The sequence below is a fragment of the Lissotriton vulgaris genome, chromosome 5, assembly GCF_964263255.1.
Source record: "Lissotriton vulgaris chromosome 5, aLisVul1.2, whole genome shotgun sequence".
NCBI classification, from domain to species: domain Eukaryota; kingdom Metazoa; phylum Chordata; class Amphibia; order Caudata; family Salamandridae; genus Lissotriton; species Lissotriton vulgaris.
The window spans coordinates 1,481,749,260-1,481,776,722 of record NC_141693.1 but is presented as its reverse complement, the minus strand read 5'-3'; the positions used below and the strand labels follow the sequence as shown (position 1 = coordinate 1,481,776,722).

Here is a 27,463-nt window from a genome sequence, read left to right as displayed (position 1 = left end):
CGCCTAGGGATATTCTAAGTTAAGGAATCTGCGGCTAGACAACGTCTCTACCATATACCTCGTTACCGAAGGTAGGTAACTTGTAAGTTATTGAATTTCATCTTATGTAAACCATTTTAAAGGTTTTTCACAGGGATTACGCTGGATTTCAGACCATTCCGATTTTCGGCCAATGGTTGTTTCAGAATTCCATTGTGAAATCTCATCTCATTACCAATTAGTTCACTGATCTTCCCAGCCAACAGCAAAAGCAATCACCCAAATACCAAAAGCATGATTTATTTGAATAGAACAAACAATTTGAGACTGGCACAGTGTTGTTTGCTACCAAGTGTCCTTCAGCAAACAGAAAGTATATCACCAAACAAGTAATAGCAAAATAAGCTATGTAAATAACTTTTTCCATTTAATAATATCAGCACACATATTGCTCCTTTGAGTTATTGCACTCATTTCACAGGAAGTGGAAGTCCATCACTCTAAAGAAACATTCCCCTCACTGTTCTAGTTTTTTTTTTATTAGGAGTTTGTAGTGAACACATACATATTATTTCCAAAGCTCCTTTCAAGGCTAACGTAGCAACGCTTAAGACACTTCTATAGAATTTAATGTTTATTTCTCCAAAGAAACAGAATTAGACTGCTTTATTACCTGTTCATATACACTTCAAATTCAAAATTTAGTTCAAAGAGCAGGTTCTTATATCATTCAGACTTGGGCATTTAAAAAATATCTGAAAAAAAACATTTTATCTAGATTTCATAATATGTACTTACCTTCTTCCCTTACCGATACCACCTGCCAATAATACCACTAAAGTCTCATCACTGAAATCTGCAAAGCAGTCACTTGGAGTTAGTCCTCAACATTCTTTAAGAATCACTCTCAAGACATTGCCTGGCCGCTATGAAAAAACATATGGCTATCTTTTCAGGAATCCATCTGAGGTTTGTTAGCTCCACGTTTCAAAATATTCATGCATGGCTTATCTGATTCCAGGCCCTGTTTTCATTGAGAAGATAAAGGCATGTGTGTTTGCGATTGTATGCCTGCTGGTATTTTCTAACATTCTGATGCTCCAAAGAATATACTTATGCCAGATAGCCAAAGTTAAAGGCAAGTTGCTTTGTTGTTGGTTGTGCTGAAAGGAAGTCATTAAAATTCCCTAGTGAGCTAAAACAATGGCATGCCTAAGATGTTAGAAGTGACATTTGAAGATGAAATAATTAATGTTGTGGTCTACTTTCATTTGTGTGAGACTATGCCAGTGATCTTTTCTGCTGTAAACCTGGTTGCTGCCAGAGCTAAGCCCACACTGATCTTTCTCTTCTTTTCTATTTCTCCTAGATGTGCCCTCTCGAATGCTTAATCCTCGCAATCAACTCATCAAAGTCATTGAATACAATCGGACTCGACTAGACTGCCCTTTCTTTGGTTCACCCGTTCCAGTTCTGCGCTGGTAAGAACTGGTATTAACAGAGCTGATTTAGTGTCGACCTTGTCCTTTTACGCCACTTTTGCCCACCTTCAAGCACATCTCACTCACGTTCTCACCATCAGCTGCTTTCCTGAAAGGAGTAGCAATCTTCCACACTCCACAAATTACCCTCTGTCTCACATGTTCCTATTCTCTGTTTCGAGGTTTAAGAATGGCCGGACCAGTAAACTGGATGGTGGAAATTATCGAGTGTATGAGAATGGAAGCTTGGAGATCATCATTACCCGAAAGGATGACCAGGGTGTCTACACATGTGTGGCCACTAACACCCTGGGCAAAGCAGAGAATCAGGTCACCCTAGAGGTGAAAGGTAAGGTAGTGAGCTCTGGTTTACCCAATAAACAGAGTTTTTTTGTATCTCCCTGCATTTCATCTATGTTCCTATTATACTTTGTGAGCTGGCTCACAGCTTTTCGATGGGAAGCAGCTCGTTAATTTATGTTTCATATTACAAGATAAAGTAAAGTTCACTAATGCACTCCTGAGGTGGCCTAGATTCTTCATCTGCTGTGTTATTCACATACAGCTTTACAGTATCCAGAGAAAGCTTCAAAAGAGTGCTGATAATATGAGATAAATGGAAGAAAGATGCTGTAGGATAGCGAGGAAGATAAAAACTAAAGTTGTTAAAGTATGAAAGGAGGGGAAAAGAAGAACTTGAGTTGTGTTTTAATAAAGTTATTGGTTTAATTGTAAGTTTAGGGGGGAAGCTTTTAAGGCAGTTCCACTTCATGGTGTCTTGCAATTCGTTTTCCGAGAGTTGAATGTAGAGTAATGCTCAGGAATAGGATAAGGAATGGCTGCAGTTTCTTTTTGACTGTTTTGATTGATGTTAGGATGCTGGACAGTGCTTGGCAAAAGGTAGGGCTCGTGGTCTGATTCTGTGACTGGGGTGAGACTTACATTATTCACTTGCAAATTTACTGGAGAGTGGTATCCCAGGCTATAGACTTTGTTGGCTGAGGCGCTTTTGGACATTACATTTTGGTCGAGACAATTGAATCTTCATCTAGTTAGACAATGAAGTCTCTAGAGATTACTAAGTGGGTGGAGGGAAGAAATTTTTCAGAGAGCAGGGTTGAATAAAAGTGCCCTAGGAATGTTTCAGCTTGGGCTGGTGACTGGTTGCGTTACTGGTTTTCAAATGTCTTGGTCAGCACCATGAGATGCCATCGGCTCATCAATGAAGAGAAAAGAATTTGCTCTGTTGATCACAGTTTATGATGTTAAGTGACTTGGCTCAGAGAGAAATAGGATTTAGTGGAAAAGGCAAAGATATGCATCACATACCAAACAAAATGGACCATTAATAATAATGAAACATCCTTTGAATGTGGAATGACATCCAGATGGAATGTTAGTCTATAAAAATGTGTATCAAACAGCAATTGGAGCTCATTCACAATTCTCTAGAGGCTGTTCAGAGAGGGGTGAAGACGCCACTTCAATTCTGCTATTTCCCCCACTATTATTGACTTTGATGCAATTGGTAAGGCATATCAAGGCAATCCTTTTGAGTTGAAATGCCCTATTCCCAAATACCTTGTGGATGGAGGAAAAGTTGTAAACCTTGAGAGTATGCCTTCTCGTGGAGGAAAACTTACTTAACTGTTACAGTAGTTCTTTACTGAGGGTATACTTTCCAAATTGATAACCAGCCTACCCTATTTTCCCTTATTGGAGACTGGCTGTCTACCCGATTGCCTAAAATAGTAATACAATTAAGGTACATTTGTACTTAAGGCAATTCATTGATTATGTTATGCTCTATGTTGAAGACTGCATGTGCTGTGATGAGACTTGCTTCCAGAGAGCAGAACTGGTAACAAAAATACCCAAATGCCTAGAGAGGTGAATCAGAAGAAAGTAACATTTGATGAGTTAGAACACTGGTCTGATGATTTGAGTCTTCAGGCTCACCAGTAGTGGACAATAAACAACCTTTTGATTGCTTTTCAATTTCATTGGAGATAATAAAGGTGGGATAATATGTCCCTGACTCCAAGCATAGTGAAGAGCCATCTCTGAAGGGCTATTCACTGAATGTGTTCAGTGAATGATAATGAGACATCATAAATGCAGATCCTGCAAGTATGTGTGACCCTGCGTAGGCAGTAAAAATAGTAGAGTTTAGAAGCAATTATTTTGTTGTCCCCCTGTTATCTCATGAAATGTTGTGGCATTGCTGTGCAACCTTCATGATGTGGGTCTTGAATATCTAAGTAACTTTGTTTTGGCAAGAGCTGGGCATTGAACTCTATAATTGTTTAAACAATTTGTTAACCATGCTTTAAAGGTTGGAGGGTCGACCCAGGAGCTGTTAATAATTGTGATACCTAGACAAATATTGTGAAATTGAGTAATTTGTGACTGCCTGTGCTAACATGCTAGCTCTGCACTCTTGGTTGCAGATAGATGAAGCATGTGGGACATTAGAGATGGTGCTTTTAAATTACTGCCTTCCTTCTGGTAATAACCATGATACTGAGCTTGGACAATACTTGACTCTATACTAGAAATACTAATAGGACAGTATTTTGAGGCCCTTTGTATTGTATCTGTTTACTTAAATGCCAGAACGTCTTTGAATAGAAGTAAATCTGATTTAAGATTGGACAGACACTTCTGAGTTGGTGGAGCAAGATGGCGGGCCCAAGTTAAAACGGCCACCGACAGACCCACGATTATCATTCATCATGCTGAAGTTGACCTGAGTGAGGATCTTATTGGACTGTTGCTTTCTTCCCATTGATCCTTGTGATTCTATATTAGAAGGGTCAAATTGGCGGAGTTGGAATTGAGATATCCTTACAATGTCAGAATGTCGGCAATTTATGGTTTAAATTATTTTTTATTATCTTAAGAATGCAAAAATAACAGTAGCCGCCACCTACATCCACTGGCCGGTGGGGAACGATAGGAAGATGATTAACTTTGTAGCTGGGGTGAGAGGAGCTAGAGTGTAGGGGGATGTCGGAGAAGATAGGAGACCGGGTAGCTGGGGTGATCGTTATCCCAGTAATGTAAACTTGTGAATTCAAAGGGGTTGTCTTATCATGTGTAGGTGTGGTCTTCCGTGGGGGGATTTGCCTTAGTGAGTTGGAAGACCTGGAGGTATCCCCGGCACACAAGTTCAGTAAATTCCGTAGATAAAAATTCTATGTTGTGCCCCAGTTTTTGTTGAATCTGGAGAGTGTATGTGTGAGACTTGCCGTAATCTTTTCCATGCCCACCACCTCCCATACATTATGTAACCAGCCCAGTCTAGTTCGTATCTCCAGCGACGGCTCGTGGAGGGAGTTACGGTGGGGCAGGAGGGTGGGGAGGGGGAGGGGCAGGGCGGAGGTTGCTAAAAACCGGCTTATGGATAATTGCAGGTAAGTAAACAATTTAATTAATAAAACGAATTTCGTAGCTCGCACTGCATTGCATTTTGCGATGCAAGGCGCACTACGAAATTCGTTTTATTAATTAAATTGTTTACTTACCTGCAATTATCCATATGCCGGTTTTTAGCAACCTCCGCCCTGCCCCTCCCCCTCCCCACCCTCCTGCCCCACCGTAACTCCCTCCACGAGCCGTTGCTGCGTATCTCTTATGTTCCCCATTTAGACAGCAGCACCTGCTTAGCAGAGTCCATCACTAACGTGATCACTCTCCCTCGGCAGGACTTGAGGGGGTATGTAAGCGTGTTAGGTAGTCCTAATAGGATATAGCTGGGGAATCTGGGTATTTCTACGCTGTAGATGGTGTCTATATACCGCATGATTGAGTCCCAGTAGGCTTGTATCATTGCCAGAGAACATGTGTGAGAGTGCCAATCTGTCCACAGCGACGCCAGCAAAGATTGTCTCCTCCAGGCTTCCATCATGCAATTCTGGCTGGGGTGTAGTACCAGTAATGTGCTATTTTGAGAAACATTTCCTTCACGGCTGTGCTACAGGAGTAAGCCCTAGCCTTATGACTAATATCATGACATTCTCTGGGGGAGAACTCATGTTCAAGTTCAGAATCCCACCTGTGCTGCACAGGGGATTTAGTACTATGTTTAGGTGCATTGAGGAAGATGTATATATCTGAGAGCAGCCGCTTATCCTAATTTCAGGTTATGTACCATTGTTCAAACTTAGTTAGTGGGTGACTAGCGTGGGGGTAGACCTGAGCTCGAGTCACCCAGTGTCCCAAAGCAAGATATTGCCAGTATGCATCCCTGTGGACTCCAAAGTCTAAAATGAGTTGGTGAAATTCCAATATTTCCTTCTCATCAAAACAATCCCCAATTCTTTTGCAATTGGTCTCCTGCCATTTTAGATGGCTATTCCCTTCTCTAGCGTGGAGGGAAGTCCGGATTTCCTCTAAAGGGGGTCAGTGGTGACATGAGAGTCCACAAGGCTCATGCACTCTATCCCACACCCGAGGGTGGCTCGTAAAACTGGGGAAACATAAACATCACTTGGGCGATGTCGTTCAGAGAGGCAGGGCACCTTTCAAATATGTATACCTGTGATTGAACGATCCATAAAACACCAGTGTTTTTCTGACTCTAATTTATACCGTTCGATCATGTATCACAATTGTGCTGCCTGAAAGTATCGCTCCAGGTGCGGAACCCCGAGCCCCCCATCATCCAGCCTCAAATACGTTTGCTGACGGGCTCTTCTCTCGCCCCATAAAAGTCCCAGATAAAGTGCAGCAGCTGGGCCACCAGCCGTTGGGGGGGTTGCAGTGAGAGAGTCTGCATCACATACAAGATGCGTGGCAAGAGACTGATTTTAATAGCTGCAAGTCTGCCTAACCCCGACATTGTGTGTTTCTTCCAAGTCAGTAGCTACCCCCAAATCTCAGATAAGAGCGTACAATAATTCACCTGGGCCGTCTTTTCAATCGTGGGGAAAATCTGAAGCCCAGGTAGGGGACTCCTTCTAAAGCCAGCGTAAATGGGAACGGCCCGCTAGTTGATTTTAAAAGCTATGGTCTTTGCTAAAGACCTATGTTTCTCCTAGGAGGGGAGGTAAGGAATTGAGCGGCTGCATGAGGAAGAGCACGACATTGTCTGCATAAAGCGAAACTTTGAGTTCCCTCTCTCTCATCCGGGTCCTGGTGATAGTGGGATGTTGGTGGACGCTTTTAGCAAATGGCTCCATGTAAAGAGCAAAAAGCAGAGGTGATACCTGGCACCCCTGCTGGGCACCCTTCATGATCTAAAGGGGCCGAGAAGCAACCCCGTTCACCCTGATGCGCGCTACTGGGCCACTGTATATACAGTCCACCCAGCTCAAGAATCATATGGGGCGGTAAGAAGCACAATCTAATGGGTCATAGGTATCACGACCACCTCCGCCATAGACCTGGTAAGGGTCAGGGCCCCAGTTTCGCTGAATGAGTTAAAAAGACGAGCGAGCAGCTGGATGAAGTTGGAGGCAAAGACTTTTTAAAAATCGGCTGAAAAACCGTCTTCCCCTGGTGCTTTCCCTGAAGTATTCCCTGAATGGCTCTTAAGACCTCCTCTGGGTGGATATCCTCATCTAGTTTAGTTGTGTCTGAGGACGGGAGGGAGGCCACTGGTTCCTGACTCACATAAGCCTCAGCTGCCTCTGGATCTAAGCGATCTGCCGAGTAGAGAGCAGTATAGAAGGACTCGAATTCAGCAGCAATGGCGGTGTCAGATTGACGGATCTCGCCTTGGAAGTTTTTGATCAATGCAATGCGACGCACATTTGTCTGAGAGTGAAGCAGATGTGGCAGAAGTTTCCCGGCCTTGGTTCCACCCTCATAGTGACGCTGTTTAGTGCGCAGGAGGGCATACAGTCACAGTTCTAGGCCCTCAGTTGCTTTTGTGCAGTGTTGAGATGGTGCCTGGTTTGGGCCGAGCCAGTGCGCGATGTACCCCCTCTAACTCCCTAATCTGTGACTCCTGGTGTTCCCTTTTGCCTCTCCTATCATTCTTCAAGCTACCTGCAATAACTAAAAACCGCCATCGTATAACAGCCTTCAGTGTATCACATACCAGGGAAACAGAAGCCGAGCCATCATCATTGGTTGTTAAATAAGTTTGTATGGCTTCCCGGAGTTCTGAATATTTGTGTCATATGTGAGCAGTTTATGATTTAATCTCCATTTTCTCTGGCGTGGGGTCCCCTGGCTAACTGTAAAACAAGGGAAATCGGGGATTGATCTGAGAGAGCATATGTCCCTATCGTGACCTCTCACGAGTCCCTCGTGACTTGTAGGAATGTCACAAAAAGAACTATGTGCGAAAAGGTTTGGTGGCCCACAGAGAAGAATGTGTACTGCCAAGCAGTGGGATAGTGGTGCCTCCAGGCGTCCGTCAATCCAACCTCTCCCAGCCTTTATGTCATAGAGTCCGAGAATTACCCAGAATGCCCTACCCGTTGCACACACCTATCCATTTGGGGGTCGGTTACTATGTTAAAATATCCTCCCAGTATTTGCTCCTCATCTGGGGATTAGAGGATGGAGGTCAGTGATTCCCGAAGGAATGCTTCCTGATGTTCTTTTGGGCTGTAGATGGAGGCTATAGTATATGTATGATTCCCCAGTGCCACCCGTAACGCTAACATTCTACCTGGTGTTTCTGCATGTGTGCTTAGCACCGTTCCTGGAAAGTGTGTTGCTAAGAGGATGGTCATCCTGTCCTCTTCCCGGCCACAGAGGAAAAATATTGTCAGTCAAATCATTTGGACTGGAGGCGTTTCCAGTCTGTGCGCATTATGTGAGTCTCTTCTAGTTGGCAAATGTCACATTTTGTGTCTCTAAGCAGTGCAAGAAGTGTGCGCTGTTTGTTAGGTGAATTAAGGCCCGGACATTAAAGCGTAGTATCAGGACCTTAAGAGATGTCATCGGGAGGTTCAAGGGAAAGCCACGGAATGTGCCGTAGATAGATTTATGAGGGGGTTTACGGCCTCCCTCCCCCAACCTGCACCAATCGGGGGACGGTGGACAGTAGTGATGTGACCGTGGGAGTCATCTCCAACCCTAGCCCCATCCGTTGTCTGGGGAAGGGAGCTACGATGATCCCAATACTAGTGCCCCAAATGGAGGACCTTATGCTAAGACCTTCCAGAATTTAGTACTGTGGGGAATCCCAAGAAGGACCTCCCCAAGAGGAGGCCCCCTGTGTCTGTTAGAGACTACCCCGTGAATCTGTGGTTCTTCCAAACAAGGCGCCCCTTTGTGTCACCGTCTTACCTAGCTGATTCCCAATCTCTAACTGTGGGGAAAATGACTCTGAATACTGAAGGGAGAGAAAGAGAGGGGAGAAATTAAGAGAAGAGCAGAACAAGGGAAACAAATATAACAAGAGAACAGCCCTTCGGTGGGTGTTGGTCTCACCATCGTGCATGGGTCCATATGACCGACGGTCGGTCTTCATCTCAGGGGGAAAGAGCTCCATCTACTGAGGCTGATTTCGTTATCCACCCGGGCTACGCCAGCGGCCTTCAGCAGCTCGTGAACAGAAGAAGGATACATGGCCTTTAATTCAAACATTGGAGGTCTCTCCTGTGACATCTTGACTCTGTAATTGCCAAAGTAGAGCTTCTCTTTCTTTCTGGCTTTCCAACTCAGAGGGTCTTGTTCACTTCTCACTCCCAGCCCCATGCTGCTGACCCCGTTTCGGTGGCCCCCTGGATGATGTGTCTTCATGTGAGACTCCAAAGCACCCCCCTCCTCCAGGTTAATTCCGAGTACTTCTTGTGCTTCTTTTAGTGACCGCACTGCCTGCATCTCCATGTTCCACACAAAGTTCAGTTTGAAGGGGTACCCACAGCGATAGCGGATTCCATTGTCTCGCAGGTGAGTCGTAACTGGTTTCAGAGTTTTACGTTGCAGCAGAGTGAGGGGTGAGAGGTCCTGATAGATTCTGACCTGAAGGCCCTCGAACGAGATGGTCGCTTTGTCCCGGGTTGCATTCATAATGACTTCTTTCTATTTGTATGAATGAAGGCAGGTAAGGATGTCCCGTTGTTGACCTGGGCTTGAGCGCGGAGTATGATCCAAGATAATCTCCGTTTCCCCAAGCACAGGCGCAGCATGTCGTAGAAAACGAATCACCAACTCCTCCAGCTTTCCGCCGTCCACCTGGAGTGGCACACCTTTAATGCGTATGTTGGATCACCTCAACCGGTTTTCAAGGTCCTCCAGGTAGAGGCAGAGTTACTCGTTGCGGTCTCTCAAGTTCCAGCAGCTCCCGGGCATGGTCAGCTAGCGCCTCTTCTCTATGGTCGCCGGATCTCTTAAGTGAGTCCACGCAGTCGCCCAGTTCCTGTTTTTCCGTTCTGATCTGCTTAATGTCAGAGGTGGTACAAAAGGGGGTGGTGATGGACGGAGCATCTGAATCAATCAAACACTCACACCCAGTCAGAAGATCTGGGTTTAATCCATCACCGTTCTTTAGCCCACTCTGCCACCCCAGTTCAGACATGGCTATATGCAAATCAGTCTGACCCTGTGCCTCATGGGAACAGTCCAGCCCGAACTGCCAAGCCATGTCTTCCCTGGACCGGAAACAAGCTTCCGAGGACCGGTTTCTGGCATTCCAGCCGTCTTCAGCCGGGATTGCTTGAATCCAGTGGCAAAGTGAGCAAGGGACTCACATCTGAGCATACCCTGCCACACTTATGGCGGCCAAAAGCGGTACAAAAGGGGGTGGTGATGGACGGAGCATCTGAATCAATCAAACACTCACACCCAGTCAGAAGATCTGGGTTTAATCCATCACCGTTCTTTAGCCCACTCTGCCACCCCAGTTCAGACATGGCTATATGCAAATCAGTCTGACCCTGTGCCTCATGGGAATAGTCCAGCCCGAACTGCCAAGCCATGTCTTCCCTGGACCGGAAACAAGCTTCCGAGGACCGGTTTCTGGCATTCCAGCCGTCTTCAGCCCGGCTTGCTTGAATCCAGTGGCAAAGTGAGCAAGGGACTCGCGTCTGAGCATACCCTGCCACACTTATGGCGGCCAAAAGCAGTACAAAAGGGGGTGGTGATGGACAGAGCATCTGAATCAATCAAACACTCACACCCAGTCAGAAGATCTGGGTTTAATCCATCACTGTTCTTTAGCCCACTCTGCCACCCCAGTTCAGACATGGCTATATGCAAATCAGTCTGACCCTGTGCCTCATGGGAACAGTCCAGCCCGAACTGCCAAGCCATGTCTTCCCTGGACCGGAAACAAGCTTCCGAGGACCGGTTTCTGGAATTCCAGCCGTCTTCAGCCGGGATTGCTTGAATCCAGTGGCAAAGTGAGCAAGGGACTCACGTCTGAGCATACCCTGCCACACTTATGGCGGCCAAAAGCGGTACAAAAGGGGATGGTGATGGATTAAACCCAGATCTTTTGACTGGGTGTGAGTGTTTGATTGGTTCAGATGCTCTGTCCATTACCACCCCCTTTTGTACCGCTTAATGTCAGAGGTGACATCCTGTCTTAGGCCCGCAAAGTCTTCCCAGAGAGTGACAACAATTTGTTCCAGGAAGCTGCGAGTGATCAGTTCCTCTGTTTGCTCGCCCTCAGGGGCCATTTCCTTCTCTTGGGTTTGGGCAGGCAGCTGATTGGGGCCACTTCCATCCGCCCACCTAGAGCCAGGCTTCTGCAAAATATCCTTGATTGTGGGCTCCATTCTCGCATGGTGAGAAGTCACCTCCCTTGGGTCCAGGGACTCTCCCTCAATAATCAGGCTAAATTTGGGCCATGGTGGGTCAGCAGGGTGTGACTGTGTTCCTTCCCTTCCAGCGCCAGTGCCATGCAGTATCAGTCCCGTGGTTACTCCTGATGGCAGAGGCAGACTGTGCACTATCTCTAGGCCGCCCAGGAAGTGGGCCCCCCCTATTAAGGACCTTCCCTCACGTCCCAGCCGTAGTTCAGCACGGAGATTCCAGATGGGGTTATTAGGGGCCCTGGGGTCAAAACCACAGTTGTCTTCTGGGAGGTGTGCTCTCAAAGTCAATTCTCAAAGCACGTGATGCCATGCAAAGACCCTCTATCAAGCAGCTTTTAATCATAAATCGGCAATGACCCTAGCACCGCCAAAACTAACCTACACGAAGGAATGAAAGAAGTAGCCGAATGGATGAAACACAGCCGTCTGAAACTGAACTCAGATAAAACAGAAGTCCTTATCTTAGGTACCTCCCCCTCTGCCTGGGACGACTCTTGGTGGCCAGAAGCCCTTGGAAAAGCACCCATCCCGACGGACCACGCACGGAACCTGGGCGTCATCCTGGATTCCTCACTTTCAATGAATAGACAAGTCAACGCCGTCTCTTCATCCTGCTTCAACATTCTTCGCATGCTCAAAAAAACATTTCGTTGGATCCCCATCGAAACTAGGAAAACGGTCACCCACGCTCTGGTCACGAGCCGACTGGACTACGGAAACACCCTCTACGCCGGTACTACTGCTAAACTCCAGAAAAAACTCCAACGAATCCAGAACGCTTCAGCCAGGCTCATATTAGACATCCCGCGCAAAGAACATATCTCTGGTCACCTGAAAAACCTCCACTGGCTCCCCGTCAATAAGAGGATCACTTTCCGGCTCCTAACCCACGCACACAAAGCACTCTACGAAATCGGACCAGAATGCCTCAACACACGACTGTCCTTCTACACCCCCTCACGCCAGCTACGATCATCCAACCAAGCCCTTGCCACTGTACCTCGCATTAACAAAACCACCATGGGAGGTAGATCCTTTTCCTACCTGGCAGCTAAAACCTGGAACTCACTTCCCACTCACCTTCGCCTTACTCAGAACCACCTAGCATTCAGAAAGCAACTTAAAACATGGATATTTGACCAGTAATTCCCCACCCCTCTTCAAGCGCCTTGAGACCCTCTGGGTATGTAGCGCGCTATATACATTTTTTTGACTTGACTTGACTTGAAATGTCATCCAAATCCAGTTTGTAAATGGTATATCTAACTCAAAGTGCGGTAAAGTTTGTCCCCCACCAGAGGGCCGATTAACAATTAAAAGCTGCTCGACAGAGGGTCTTTGCGTGGCATCATGTGCTTTGAGAATTGACTTTGAGGCCAGTGTGGCCGAAAACTTTCATTTATTGACTGTGCTACAGTATTGGATTTATAATACGAAGAAAACCGATGTGCAGATGTGATTTCAGTACCAAGATATAATTACAAATACTTTTTCTTGATCTGGACAAACTTTATCCAGACCTCATTGCTCCGACCTGCCAAATTAAATGCGTTTTTCGAATTTTGACCATATCTTTCCGTTGAAGCCTTGAAAAAGTCGCACTTTGGCGACGAAACACGTGTCGGCTGTAGCTGTTTCAATGTTGTAACTACAAACCAACTGCTAAGAAGATTGTTTGCAGAGCAGAATTTACTACACGAATTTTGTATTAAAATAATTTTGCTGATTGGGACCAATAAGCTGTTTACTTACCTTGTGCTGTGCTCTGTCTATGTTTCTATGCCTCATATAGTCTTATTAAACTAATTAGCAAATTATTTGTAAAACTTTGGCATTTAGGACATTTTGACTCAATGATATTATTGAATGTTGCTGATGTGTGCAGCAGGGCTCTCTCCTTACATCAATCCTCCTTAATCAATGCCTTTGTGACCTTGACATAGAATTAGAAAAACATTGCCTTTTCTCTTAAGATTGGTCACAGTCTTTCTCTGCATATTGTTACGCAGATGACATCTTCATCTGCAAACAGAAACCTATTAGCCTAAAACAAACATTGAATGTACTGTCCATTTATGCTGCAACTAATAGCCTAGTCCTCAACCTAGAGAAGACTCAATGTGTATTTATGCTGTAATACAGAAGTACGTAGGCATTGATGGGATATATTTGCGGCACTAGATCAGTATGGAACCTTAATTTTGATATGTGTCCATTGGGTCTCTATTTAGAGTGATCATTTAAAAGAGTACTGGTGTGAATGACATTGGGGCTGTGTTGTTGTAATTGGCTTTGAGTGTAGAGTGCCCCTCTGTCCTATTATCCCTCTTAAGCTCCTGTTTTGTCACAATATTAGTTTGTAGCATACCAAGTCCTACAAATACTTGAGAATATCATTTGATAGCAGAACAAAGAGGGATTTAGAACGAGAAAGGTAATAAAGCCAATAAATGTGTTGGGTAGTGCACTACTACAATTTTACAAATCTTAAGGTGCCCATCAAGTATCCCCTGTGACTAAGGCAATCAATGGAAAGATTATTTCTGTTCTCCTGTAGAAATTCTTCAATTTATCTTCTCAGATGAAAAACTAATAAAAGATCTGGATGTTAGCACCTGGACAAAAGTATTGGGGAGTTAGGGGCATTCTCCTCTCCTCTGACAGTGGTTATGTGATTAGAGCTGGGAATAATGTTGTGTAGCCATAAAGCATTACCTTTTGTCCTAAACCTCTGCCTTAGTCTGCATAGAAAAGCTCCTAATGCACTCCAATGAAACAGTATGGACATTGAGTTCCCTAGTTGTCAGTGACAATGTTACTTTTTGTAGTGACACTATTTAAACGTTACATTTAAGAGAAATGTTCTTAGAGAACAGTACCTAGCCTAGCTCTTTAAGGTTAGTTGCAAAAAGACTTTGAATTACTACTCAATTTTGTTCAATTCATCAGTAGTAAGGAAACAAATCTTCATATATTTGGTATTCTATTTTGTACAAATATGGTAGAATGATTAGTTAACTGGGTGTGCTCACCGCATCTATTATGCAGACATTTTTCACAAGATTAAGCATTAGCCAAATAAAACTCTTTAAGCTATGAGGAAATTAAATTCTATCCTGTCTAAACAGCTTAAGTGTAGATTATGTGTAAGATTCCCAAAATAAATTGAAAAACGTTTTCGTTGATTGTCAAACGGCAAATTATGATTAGTTGGGAGGACCAATTTGGTATTAAGGTGATAGTCACATATATGGATTTAGAACTAAAACTAAGGAGTGAGGAGGAGCCTAGCGACGAACGAAGATGGCCGCATAAGCTCTCGGCTCCGTCGACCTCCTCCTGCCGCTTGAATATCCTGCTACAAATCCTGCTTTTTCGCCTCGCCCTCGTGTGGGTGACCTGTTGCTGATGCTGGCGGTGTGGTCCTGGGTAACTTACGACCCGGATTGCCGGAGTTACATCGAGTGGAAGTTCTTGGCCTAACGCTGATCGAGAGCCGGGACTTCGAGTACTGACCCTGCCGGGTTGCAGTGCAACAACGGCGGCCGGGGGATCCAGACACGACCCGGTCGATAGAAGTGGAGAGCATCCTGCCCTTGTACTGGTGGCGAACCCGCGGTTCTACACGCATTGCGGAGGTGTAATGATCCTGTGAGTGGCTGAGTGGCCGGGGGTCCCCTTCTCGGCGTTCCCTTCCCGCCGGGTGAGAATTTTTGTTTTCCCGTTCCTTGTTTCTATGGCCTTTTTTCTCTTTTTAATTTGACTGGACTTTTCTTTCTCCTCTCTCCCTGGGTAGGGGGTCAGTGTATCGGGTCACTGTTCGGACCTTTGGGGTGGGGCTGGGACTGTGGCCACTCAGCCTCTCCTGTCATTGGAATCTTCGGGTGGGGCGTTAGTCTAGAGTCTTCGAAAATGTATGTTTGCTTATACTGTTCGCTTTAAAATGTGGGTGTCTCTGCAGTTGGACCTGCTTCCCTGCCCACCCGGTGATTGTATCTACTTTAGATCCTGTAGCCGGCCCCCTCCTGTTTACTGTTCTCTCTCTTCTTTTTTTAACATATGGAACAGTACTAAGTATTTACTGTGAATATCCTGTTTTACTATAATAGAAAATTGACCTCTCTTATCCTGAGCAGCTCTCCTGGGTGTGCCAAAACAGTTTGATGCTCTAATTTTGCTGCCATGCCTCCGGATGTTTGGCTGACTAGCTGTGTGCACCCTTTTCTAAATAAAGGTCTGCCACAAATTAAAAAAAACAACAAAAAAAACTAAGGAGTGAGGTGGGAAATAGTGTTTTCACTGTAATCAGGGTTTCTTCCAATTTTAAACAGTGAATTATTGAAACATTGTGGCTCTAAACTATAAATACAAAAACTATTTGAATTGGAGCTATCTGAACCAAAATGATTGTAGCCGAACCTAGAAATAAAAAGTTAAGGAGAAGAGACATAATTAGATATTGGTGTACAATTTGAACTTCCTGAGTTCTCACCAGAATCCCCAGAATTACTTCAAGTTAATTATCTTGGGGAGGATTACCACCTGGGGAATTATTGTTTCAGATAAATACATTTTTTCTTTTTTTGAGGCAGTCACTGGGCTTTGAGTTCCTGTTGAGTTTTAGACAGCTCTTCACTACACTAGAATGGGTTATTGTCGATGAGTCTTGATTTGTGGATTGCAAAGGGTGCTTAAATATGTAAGCCTATATAAAGATGATACTTTATGTTTTTTTCACAGACCCCACCAGGATAGCGAACGGGCCTGAGGACCTGATTGCTAAGAGAGGATCTATAGCACAACTTGACTGCCGGGTCAAGTTTGATCCAACTTTGAAACTCACAGTTACCTGGCAAAAGGATGATGTCCCCTTGTATATTGGAAACAGGTGGGTGCTGTCTTCAAATCATTAGGGCATATCCATTTGGTCTTCATGCTAGTTACTATTAAGGATTGTATTTTGCTATGTTTCTTCTTCCGAATCCAAAGCAATTTATCATATTTGTCATGATTCCCCTGTGTTGGAGTTTTCATCGATTACCATGCCTTGGAATGTTCTATGTATCAGCCTGGGAATCTTTATTACATTAAAGTAAAGGTGATACAAAAAAGATTAAGACATGGCCAGTTTTCCCCCATTTAGCACTTAGTCAGTGTTTGGATCGGTACTAAGCTCTGCCCCTACAGAAGGTGTTGCATTATTTTACCATGTGTCAAAACAGGAAGTCCTCTTTAGAGCATCTGCTATATTTTTGTTTTTTAATTTTTTTAACTAAAGGTTTCAAGCTGCACAGAATGTAAACTTTAAAGTGTTTTTTTCTTATGCTGCGATAGTCTGCTGTGGCTTCCAGCTCAAACTGTCCTTTGGGCCTATACTGTACTCCATTGATCAGCCATTCAACTGAACCTGATTAAAGTGACAAAGAAAGAGTATTTCCAAAGGCAGCAAGTTCTTCGTAATAAATGTTTTTGCGGAATGATCCACAGAGCATTTGTCTTCATTCAGTATATGGGGAGAACACTCTATCACATTGTTGAGGGCTTTTAGTCAACCAGGACCAAAATTGTAGGGTTCAACTGTATCGTTTTTCTGAGTAATGAAGCGTGCATCGCTTGGTGAGGAGGCCCATTTTAGGTTCTTCTTTTGCACAAGACACTTTACAAAATCTGAGTTTGGCACATAAAAGGAAGCTTCCTTCTTCCAAGGGGTAATGAGTAAAAGATTCAACTCTGAATATGGAAAACATCTGGCAAGGCGCAATTGTTAAACTGCTATACTTTGTTTCCAGGATTTCACCGCTAGACCCTGCTAGACAAACTCCACTTATGTCTGGGCACATGTTGCTGGCTCTATTTTTTGTCAGTTCCATTCTGCATAAGTGTGCCGCTCTTGTAACTAATACTAACTTCAAAGAAGATGAGCAGGCCATCTGTCAACATCAAGACCAGTAATAATAAAACATCAATCCAAAGCACATACTTGGTCCACAACAACCGTGTTGTCAAGTTCCTTATCCCTTTGGTTATGCATTTCAGGAATCCTATTTGAGGAAACCTACGGGGGGAAATGCTCATGAAGGCCTTGAGATACAAAAAGGATGTAAAAGAGAGAGCCTACTTTGATGATGTGGGAATATTTGGACTATTTAAGGAGAATCTTCCAAGTACATGAGTGTTTTATATTTACTAAAGAGATTGCCTTGGCACCTTGTTCAGCACTGATTCCTCATAATCTACCACCTCCCCTAAGGTTGTAGGAGAAGACACCCTAGAATGCAAAGGAAAAACTGTGCCACAATTCCAACCATTTTTGACCTACCTTGACAGATAGTGAGTCCAGTGGAGATACTCCATGTTTTGCTTTTCAGTTTGAAACTAGAGAGTAACCTCTTCTGTTTGGAGCGTGTTCCGAAAGTTTTGCCCTACAATATTTAAGCTTATTTATTGGCCGTTACATTAGGGAATGGGGTGACTCACAGCTTGTGACAACTGATAATTGTCGTCAGGACCCAGGCCTGTTAACCTGTGCCTGTAGTGTGAAGAGAGATTTACAACTCCCCCGATAAATTCATTGCAGTTCCCATAAATGGGGTTCCTGCTTTATTCCCCACCATATGTGATGTGCAGCATATTTTTTGATGTGTGCACAGTGCCAGTTATGTCCCTGAAGGACTCATTGTATGAGCCTGCGCAAGATTGTGGTTCAGACTGCCATTATCTCTCTCCTAGACGGTTACACAGCCATTATATATAGCCTGGTAACTCTGGACCTGGTCATTCAGGACCTGGTGTCACCAGGTGAAGAAGAGCAAACTCCTGCTGTAGCCACTACAGGGATTGTGGATAGGAGCACAGCCTGGACGCTTGGTGCACTGCGAGGGGCATGGAAGGCTCCCTGAGGCCTAACCATACATTGCTTTGGCCTGCTCTGGTCCTCAGAATCGGAGATTCTGCCCCTCCATCCCAATACAAAAAACAGTAATGGGGACCTCAGAGTAAGCACTGACTGATCAATGTTCGTAGACCTGAAGAATCAAGTGTCTAAAACAGCGTAACCTGCTTAACCATTGGTTAGCATCACTTGTGCCTTTTGGTAAAAATAAAACTGTTTCCTGCCTGCATTCCATATGTAAATTATTGGTGATTAGAATGCAAAAGATGAAAATCCTTTTCAACCATTTTGAAATGGAAAAGACTACTCTATAGGTATATTTACAATTTTTCATAGTGAAAAGACTTCCTCCTTATTGATCTTGGCAATTGGATCCAAGTGAAACTTAATTTTTTTAGCTAGGTTTCTTTTCAGGCTATGTTCAGAATGTTAAGCTAACCAAACAGTGTAATTTTTTGAACGAAATTAGTGGCATTGCTTGGTAAATCTCTGCCAGCCTGCTCTGTTTGTTTCTATTACCTGTCTTTGCCCCAGTAGACTCAAGCACATAAAAGCCACTGCTGTGATCTTTTTTTTGCTTACACTTTGACAGTGGATCCTTGGTTGTGCTTGTGTGGAGGAACCAAAGTGTACCTCATCCTATCTTCAAGGGTTGGTAGGTACCACTCACACCAGGCTGGGGGCAGATGTGCTTAATAGCAGCCCCACCAGGAGCTTCAATGAGGTCATTTAGTCTAAATGTGTTTATGGACTTTGTAGTCCGAATGTTAACATCAAATTCTGTGGTTTAACATAAGATTTGTAGACTGGATGACATTGGTGATTTTTTTTTTTACTATCATTTCTACATTTTATATAGTTCAACGCAGTATAAAGTACATGGTAATAGGTGCCCTAATGATAATCACTGAATACAGGTATACAATCATCCCTCCAGCAGATTGGATCAATTCCTCAGATTCCCAATACACAATGTCCCGTTTAGCGCAGTGGGTCACAGCCAAGGTTCACTATAGCTTTCGGTTATGCATCCAAAATGGGGGTCAATGTGGCATTCAGCTCCGGTCTCCCTCATCTAAAGCCATGTCAGCCGTGACATATTCATTAAAGATAGTCAATATTGCACCCCATGCCTTCAGATCCTCAGGCACTTTCTCATCTGTGTAGGAAAGGACATGGGGATTTTTTTTGCATCAGGCAGCACCACCGTTTGCCTCGTCACAGGTAAACATTGCTTGATATTGGAGGCATCTCTTCACCATATGTTAGACAATATTATTGGACCTGGCGGTGATTAATGAATGGGTGCACTCCGTTACATGGACCTTTGCTTTAACCTTTGCTTTAACTACAAAGAATGATCTTGGTGAGATGGGCCTTATGCGAGTGGGTGAGTGGTGCGAAACCTGACAAAGGTTTTGTTTACTGCTACTGCGGCCTGGAAAAGCGCTGCATCTAAGAATTTGATGGAGTGGCTGCTCACAAAAGAAACTCCTTTTTGGGTGGGTGGGTAAGACCTGAAGGGAATGGTCCAAACTTTGAGTTTTTAAGCCATGAGAGAGCACAGGCCTCTTCAATCTCATAGACAGAATGTAGAGATATGAACACCTTTGCAGAACTTCAAAATTAAAGTTACATTCCTACGGGGGAATATTTGTGTAGTTTACTTCAAAGATATATAACATGAATTGTCTTGTATCAATGAGTCACTCCCAAGTGGAGGTCCGGCAACCCATTGAGGAACTACCCATTAGTGCAATTCTTGAAACTTATAAAACACTTGTGCAATATAACAGAAGTATTGTTTAAATTTGGACTTAAATGCGTGTTCTATCATGGAACACTATAAGGTAAGAATGGGTAGATATGCAAACACATCCTGTCGAGATGGATGTTCAATCTACTCTGAGGTTTGTCCAGCTCAAAATCCTTTATAGAGTATAATACACTTATGGCAGACTCTGTGAGATGAGGTTAGTTCAAAATTCTACGTCTATCTGATACAGAGAGGAATTGGGAACATTCTTATATTTTGTGTAGCGTTATGCTAATATCCAGATCTTCTGGGTAATGTGAATGCTGAGCTTAGTACTATTCTGGCATTTCAAATATACCATACATTTTTGTGGCCATGCTAGACATATGCGGAAACCTAGGTTTATCTAGGACTATGAGCCTGGAACCGTCTGGGTAATATTGGCAAGGTGTCACACTGCTTAGAAATGTAGGAGAAGAGGACACAAAATAGCCAATATTAAGACATGGGACTGAGCAATGCACTGGTACATACTCTACAAAAGAGTGACATATGAAGATCGTGGGAGCCCTAAGAAATTCCTCAAAAAAAGTTTGACCTGACATAAAGCGAAGACTCAGTCTACCATAAATTACCTGAGCTTCTTTCTGTATCCCGAGCTGTTGAGCATTTTATGTGTTTGCTTAACAACGTATTGAATCCCCTTTTTCATGTTGCAAAGGTTAATATATTATTTCTTTTGCTTTATTGACTATATTGCTTTCATGATTTGGTTCACGTTTCTTTGACTATACTGCCTTTTATGGCTGCACAGAAAATAATGAAAACTGTTCTAAATAAAACATTGCTTGCTATTATGCTTCATTGTGCATGAATCCATGAAGCATCCTGTGCTGGTGAAAAAAGAGCTGCTTATCTGCAACTGCAGTTTACTAGCATTATCCTCCATGGATTTCCATGTTACTCCCTGGTGAGCTATGTTGGATTGTAGTATAACAGTATAAACACACTCCAGCCTATAATAAACTTACCAGTTTTCTAGAGCCAAAAGCAAGGTCTTAACCACCCAAAAGGGGAGAATGGACCTCTAAAGGTAATGTTTTTTTATATTATTTGGAATTCATCATGGTTTCCTGTATCTCTGGTCCCTGCACCTGAGCCAAACAAAGGGGCAAAAAACTAGGAGTCTTCATTGATGGGTCTTTATCAATGCTGGAACAAGTCAATACCACTTGTGGTAAATTCTTTGGCTTGATCAAACTCTTCAGTAATCTTTTATGTTGAATTCCAGTCGAGTGGCACAGAATCTGACACAGTCTAAGCCTTATTCGTCAGTAGGTTGGCCTACCAAAATGCGCTATATATGGGGATGACTATCTTTTTACTCACCTACAGGTGATACAAAACGCAGCCGCAAATCACATCTGCAATAAAGATTAAACCAGCTCTGTCTTTGCCTGCCTAAAAACCCTCCACTGGCTTCCTATCTGAAAGAGAGCACAATTTAAGCTTCTCTGCCATACACACAAGGCTGTTCATGACTCCAGCCCTGTGTTCCCACAATCTAAGGTGGAGTTTTACAAATCTACAAGAAACCTGAGATCAGAAAATCTAGCCTTAGCCAAAACCAAAGATGTCAAAAAAAGCAAGAGCTGAAAGCCTTTCCCCTCACCCATCTTGCAGTGGCCCAGCGGAATCTACTACCCCTGGACTTCCACCTCACTGTAGACTATGTCAGATTCAGAAAAAAAGCTTAAAACATAGCTCTTCCCAAAGGAACTGACTCAATATAATGAATTGCCCCTCCCTCCTAGTACATTAGGAGATAGGCTGTGGGGCAGTTTCAGCGTTGTGATGTCCCTCTGTTGATGAGTGGTTGGTCTCTACGAACACTGCAAATAATAATATTATTGTGTATGTAGGTTATACAGCCTACATTTTCAGCCTGACAACATGCACATCTATAAATGATACAAACATTGGAGAACTGTGTTTACAGGTATTTTACTCTTTCTCTATCACATAATACCTTATACCTTTCTGCAGACTGTTAAGACTTTCCTGGTTCTTTTGAGGAGGCCTTGACAATGTTGGTGCGGGCTTATCTCTGCACTGGTCTCATCACAGGACTTGTATAGTGGGAGTGGGGTGGCGCAACGGCTAGGGTGGCTGACTCCGTAGCACGGGGATTGCGGTTTGATCCCCAGCGTCGGAGGCAGATCAGCTCAGCATTTTGTGACTCTGGGCAACAGCTTACTTAATCTCCCCTACGGTCACCATCACCTTGAGACCCTTACAAGTGATTCGTTTGAGCTTTACAAATACCGGGTTTTGTTTGTTTGTTTATCTGAGGATCTTGATACTGTTATTATGCTACTTCCATGACTTTCTTCTTTCTATCCTACAGAATGAAAAAGGCAGATGACTCTCTGACCATTTATGGCGTTGTTGAGAAAGACCAAGGGGCTTACACCTGCATCGCCAGCACTGAGTTGGACCGAGACTTCGCCAAAGCTTATCTAACTGTACAAGGTGACTTTAACCCCCTGCAGTTTTTGATCACCAGGGGTCAGAGGAAGGGAAGCATGTTGGGTATGGGGATGTATTTATAGACTTGTCTTCATACTCAGCAAACTGGGGCAGCCTGATTTGGAACTAGCATGTAGAACTAGGAACGCTGATAGGGGTTGAGGGCTAAGAAGTGGCATTTTTCCATGTAAACAGGTACCTTGACATCGGAATTCATACCTAGTCATCGAGCACTCAGTATGTCAAGTACAATGCTGTGCCAGTGGTCACTGGACATGCCTGAGGGATCATGTAAAGTTAGACACCCTCCCTCCTTTCACAGTGCACCAGACCTGGTCTGTGGTCACATTGGCATGCCTTACAGTACCTTGCAAAGTCAGTGGGCCATTTGGCATGTCCAGTGACATCATGTCAGTCAGTAAAGATGGTGAAATGCCAGGCATAAAGTGTCCTTGCTTGGCATGTCCTGCTGAACTAGCTGGCATAGCAAGGATATCACATCATATTTTCAGGGTATCATGCTATGTTAGCAGGCATCTTGTCATTTTATTCAGCACTTTACCATGTTGGACCATCATATTAGGTCTTAATGTGTTCGACGCGTTTGATGTATCATTGAGCACTTGAGTTGTGAAGGAATTACACAGCATCAGCAGTTATCGTACACCATCCCTGTGCATCTTTGAATATCAAAGACCACCCTGCCGGTCAACAGGCACCCTGTCATTTCAGTGAATAGAATACAGTGTGAGTAGGCACTTTTGCACGTTGGGACCATATACCATCACTTTAACCACCCATGCTACTAGGGATTATTATGCTGGATCTGCAAGCACTTTTGTATTTCCTACTTGGCACTCTTGATGTGTCAGCTGAAATCTTGTCTTGTAGGCTGGCATTATTTCCTATCAGTAGGGACCTGGCAAGTCATAAGAGTTGTGCCTTCTGGGCTGGCTCTTCAGCATGTCAAAAGGTGTACTTTTAGTAGCTGCCTCCGCTTGCTTTGTTGCTACATTGGTAGACAGTGAGATATTAAAGTAAACTAGGAGGTTCCCATTAAATGACTGCAGAGGAAACTACACAAACTGGTTTGCATGGGAGCGGAAGAGCAGCATGGGCTGTCTATCAGGCACTTAATATAGGGAATTAGTGTTGATCAAAAATGTTCATTTTAAGACCAATTTTTCTTTATACCACTGGCTCAGATGCAATCCAAAGTAATGTTTCTAGGTATTTTACTACAACCAGTCATATCAAGCACCAGCTGTGGCCACTTAAGATATAAAATCAGGCAGATTCTTCTCCGATGATTGGAGGTGTCCTACGTTAGAAAATCATTTATGCTTGGCCTCAGATGAGCAATGCAGTGTGCCCCCATCCTACCTCTGTGCGACATGAGGGTGTGGGGGGAGGGGGGGGGTGAGGTGGGGGGAGCAACCCTTTGGAATTGTTCGCTTATAGATCTCATGTGGCTTCCTTCTTAGGTATCTTCTTACTTGGGCTTCCTACGCAAGTAGATACATAGACAGATTCCCCAGGTGTTTTGTATATTTGGGCCAGAGCACCTCAGCAAAGCTTCTTTGGTAGCCAAGCTACACCCAGAAAAGTTAGTGTAGTGTGGGTTTCCATGCAGCTTTATTACATAGTTTCACAGTATAGTTCCTGGCACTAAGGACATACAGGATGTCAAGTCCACAAAGGACCAAGGCATCCTAAAGTGTACCATCATCTTGTGCAAGCATATTTATTGTATCTTGTGTTGCTCCCATTCAACCCTCACTTAATCTTCTGTGCCTCCATCCACCCAATATATAATCTTACGACGCCGGTACTCTTGTAAAGCTGAAGGCTCCAGTTATGTGGAACTGTTCATAGCTGTGACCAATTTCTACTCACCCAATAGTTGATGCACGTGGGCAGTAGCCACCCAGACAATTAATGAGGTGCCTTTTAGGTGTACACTATAACAGTTACACCTAGGCTCTACTGATGATTTTTATGTAAAAGCACAAACCACCTTAAGTTGACTTGTGGTCTGTTGAGTCTACTAGAAGACTATGAGGCACAGATTCCTCAATCCATGGCTTTGAGCACTGGTCTTTGACGATTCTCCCTCTCTCTTATGACTGATATTCTGACCACACCATATACCATCTGCTCTTAGTTTTTTTCACCCTGAAAGTACTTTGTTTTTCCTATAACTCACCTCTTAGAAACACTGTGATAGCAGTGTTTGTGAGTATATGCTGGGCCTACCAGAAAGTAATTCCAACTTAGATCATCCATTTCCCCCAAATCATGCCGCCATCAAGGAGTGCAATATAAAGGTCCTCAATGTCTAAAAGTGTAAGACTCTCTGATTTTCCCATCAAGATGATCATCAAGGCATTCATTGCTTTTACTGTCCACATCAAGGTATTCCGTGTTCATGCACACCACAGCAGTGCATTTTACATCTACAGGAATTGATGGGCACCTTAATTGAGAAACCACAACGTTGAGAGATATACCACTGAGTATACTGATGGCAAGTTATTTTTCACCTTTCTATGGAAGGCTTAGCGAGAAGGGCCATCACTGCTTATTTCCACTCATAAGGTAAGTTGTGGAGGTTTTCACATGGAATGCACTTCAAGTCTACACCTCCCAAGAAAGTATATGACCTCTCCTTTACCTGAGGCACATCAAATAAATGTTCAGGAATTCCCGACAGGCATTCAGTGCCAGAAAAACATATTGAAAGTGATCGCGCACCTGTAACTACCATCTTTGATGTGGTATGCTTTGAATTCTCTAACTAAATAGCTGTTATATATCTTAGCAAACGATGGTATTACCTTTTTTCAAGGTTTGTCTGTGGGTGTTAGAAAACATTAATATACTATTGGATGCCTAATGACAGAGGATTTCTCTTTAATATTTGAGACTTTATAAAACAAGTACCCCGGGAGGTCTCTTGTACCTTTAATTCTTTGTCATGGGATTGTTTCTGAATCAATTAACATAGTAAATCCCCATACACATGAAAGGTTCCTGTAACATCATTTTTTTTAAATGATTGAAAGTACAAAAAGGCATACCTATAAGAGACAACATTTTCTGTGTAACAGTTTTTTTTCTTTTTTTTTTAAACAGACAATTACAGTCAAATGCAAGTAAAGGGAAAATGAAGCCTCTGATAGGCTAAGGAGACATAGTACTAATTTGACATTACACCTTTAAGAAATTCTAAAACAGCGAGCCTTCCCATTTTGCATGGCAGATTGTGTGAGATGTTTCGTTTTTGACTCATCTGAGAAGGTTCTCCAATCACTACTGCCTTTTGAGGCTTCTAATTATTACTAGTTTTGTTTTTTGTGCTTCACTGAAAAGTCTTAATTCTTTACTATTTTTGCGGATGAGTTTCTCTTCACTTTCTTCTTCCGGGGCCACCAATTCTTTAAAAAATGCCTTTTGATTGGAGGTAGAAGTAATGGAATCATGAATACAATGCGTGTGTCATTTGCTTCCGGAGTCCCAATCCAATAAGTAGTGCCAAATATGTTTTGAAACAGCATTCAGGTGCCTCAGGGACAGCAAGGGAGATTGCCTTAGGATGAAACAGACCTTAAACTTCACTGTCCACCAGCTCCAGAGGAGCTGTCATCGTCTTCTGCCCCTGTGTGACCTGGTCTGATCCCAACTCAAGTTGCTGGTGTTCACGATCCCGGTCGACATCGAGGCATTCTCCCTTGTCATTGAAGCACTAAATAAAAAGACAATCCAGCAGGCAACATTGAGGCATTTATCATCATGTATGTCAGGGACATCTCTTCTGGCGTAGCTTCGCCATTAAGCTCTTTATTGACCTCAATAGTGTCATAACCTACGGGAGATCTCCTTGGTTGCTCTGCAACCCTGAGAGACCTCATCAGTAACAAGTTCAGAACTTGTATATGAATTCTTCATGTATCTTCCTCTCTGGAGCAACAGCCCTCTGTACAAGAATTGCCACCAACCCCAGCAGCAGAGAATAACTTTCACCATACTGTATGTCTTGAAGGTTCACCTTCTTTGACTATGCGAAGCCAGTTGACTCCAACTCCTGTGGCAACTCATGGCTAGCTAGTTCATCACTCTTCTTCTCCAGAGAGCTGGAACAAGGAGACAACTAAGAACTGTTCTCACCATAGCAACATTCTTCAGATGAATCAGCAAGAAAAAAATAAGGATCACCACTCTCATTATCGGGAGAAGGAGTGGCTTTTTGCAGAATCTCACACAACTTGCTGAAATTGTCAAACTATGTTCGGGATTGCCACAGGGTAAACAGTGCCTACTGGGACTTGGTCGTAAAGGCTGGTGTTTGTGCCTCTAATGTCCTATGGTCCACCTACTATGGATTTCCTTCTGGGACAAGTACAAGCCCTTCAGCACTTTACTCTCAGTGGTAGAGATAACAGGCAGTTACACTAGTGAAGGAGGTAGTGTGAGGGTGTGCAAACTCAGGACTCAACAACCATTCAGCAGCTCAGTAACTAAATCTCCAACCCAGATAAAAAAGTACTTAAAACTGGATACCACACATCGGCACAATAGCAGTTGCAGGGCACACTTCTCAGATGCAACAGTGGTGACTGCCACAGGCACACACTTGGCTTTGGTTTCAACAGCCACTACTGGAGGCTGTTAGAGCTCCCGGCTCTAAGATGGCCATACGCGGGTGAGGCTCCATGTGCTAGGATCACAATCTGTACAAATCATGCAACATAGGGTGAAACTGAACCTGAAATATTCTCCTATCTATGTGCTCCTGTGGGCTGGCCTGCGGTGGCTGAGAGCGGTGAATGAAATGAAATGAAGAAAATTCTTAATAAAGCGCACTGTGACCAAACGGCTTCCTGGCGCTGGAAACGAGGGCTGAGGAGAGCGGGGAGCGCCAAGAAGCCTAACAAGAGTACGCAATAGAAAACAGATGAGTCTTAAGGGCCTTGCGGAGCTGTGAGTAGATGGTGATTGATCTGATCGGCAGAGGACGGCTATTCCAGGAAGAGGGGCCTAATACAGAGAATCTAGTGCCTCCAGTTTTAGATCTGCGAAACCGAGGTACACTGGAAAGAAACTG

At 43.8% G+C, this 27,463-nt stretch overlaps 1 protein-coding gene across 1 annotated transcript in view; it reads left to right on the top strand.

Annotated features, from left to right (window-relative positions):
- NFASC (neurofascin) overlaps positions 1-27,463 on the top strand; it is a 371,015-nt gene that overhangs the window by 120,783 nt on the left and 222,769 nt on the right. Inside the window, exons 12-15 of the mRNA XM_086923454.1 lie at positions 1,349-1,460; positions 1,643-1,809; positions 15,923-16,070; positions 22,238-22,362. Of these exons, the coding sequence (XP_086779580.1) occupies positions 1,349-1,460; positions 1,643-1,809; positions 15,923-16,070; positions 22,238-22,362 (552 nt within the window). The remainder of the gene's footprint in view (positions 1-1,348; positions 1,461-1,642; positions 1,810-15,922; positions 16,071-22,237; positions 22,363-27,463) is intronic.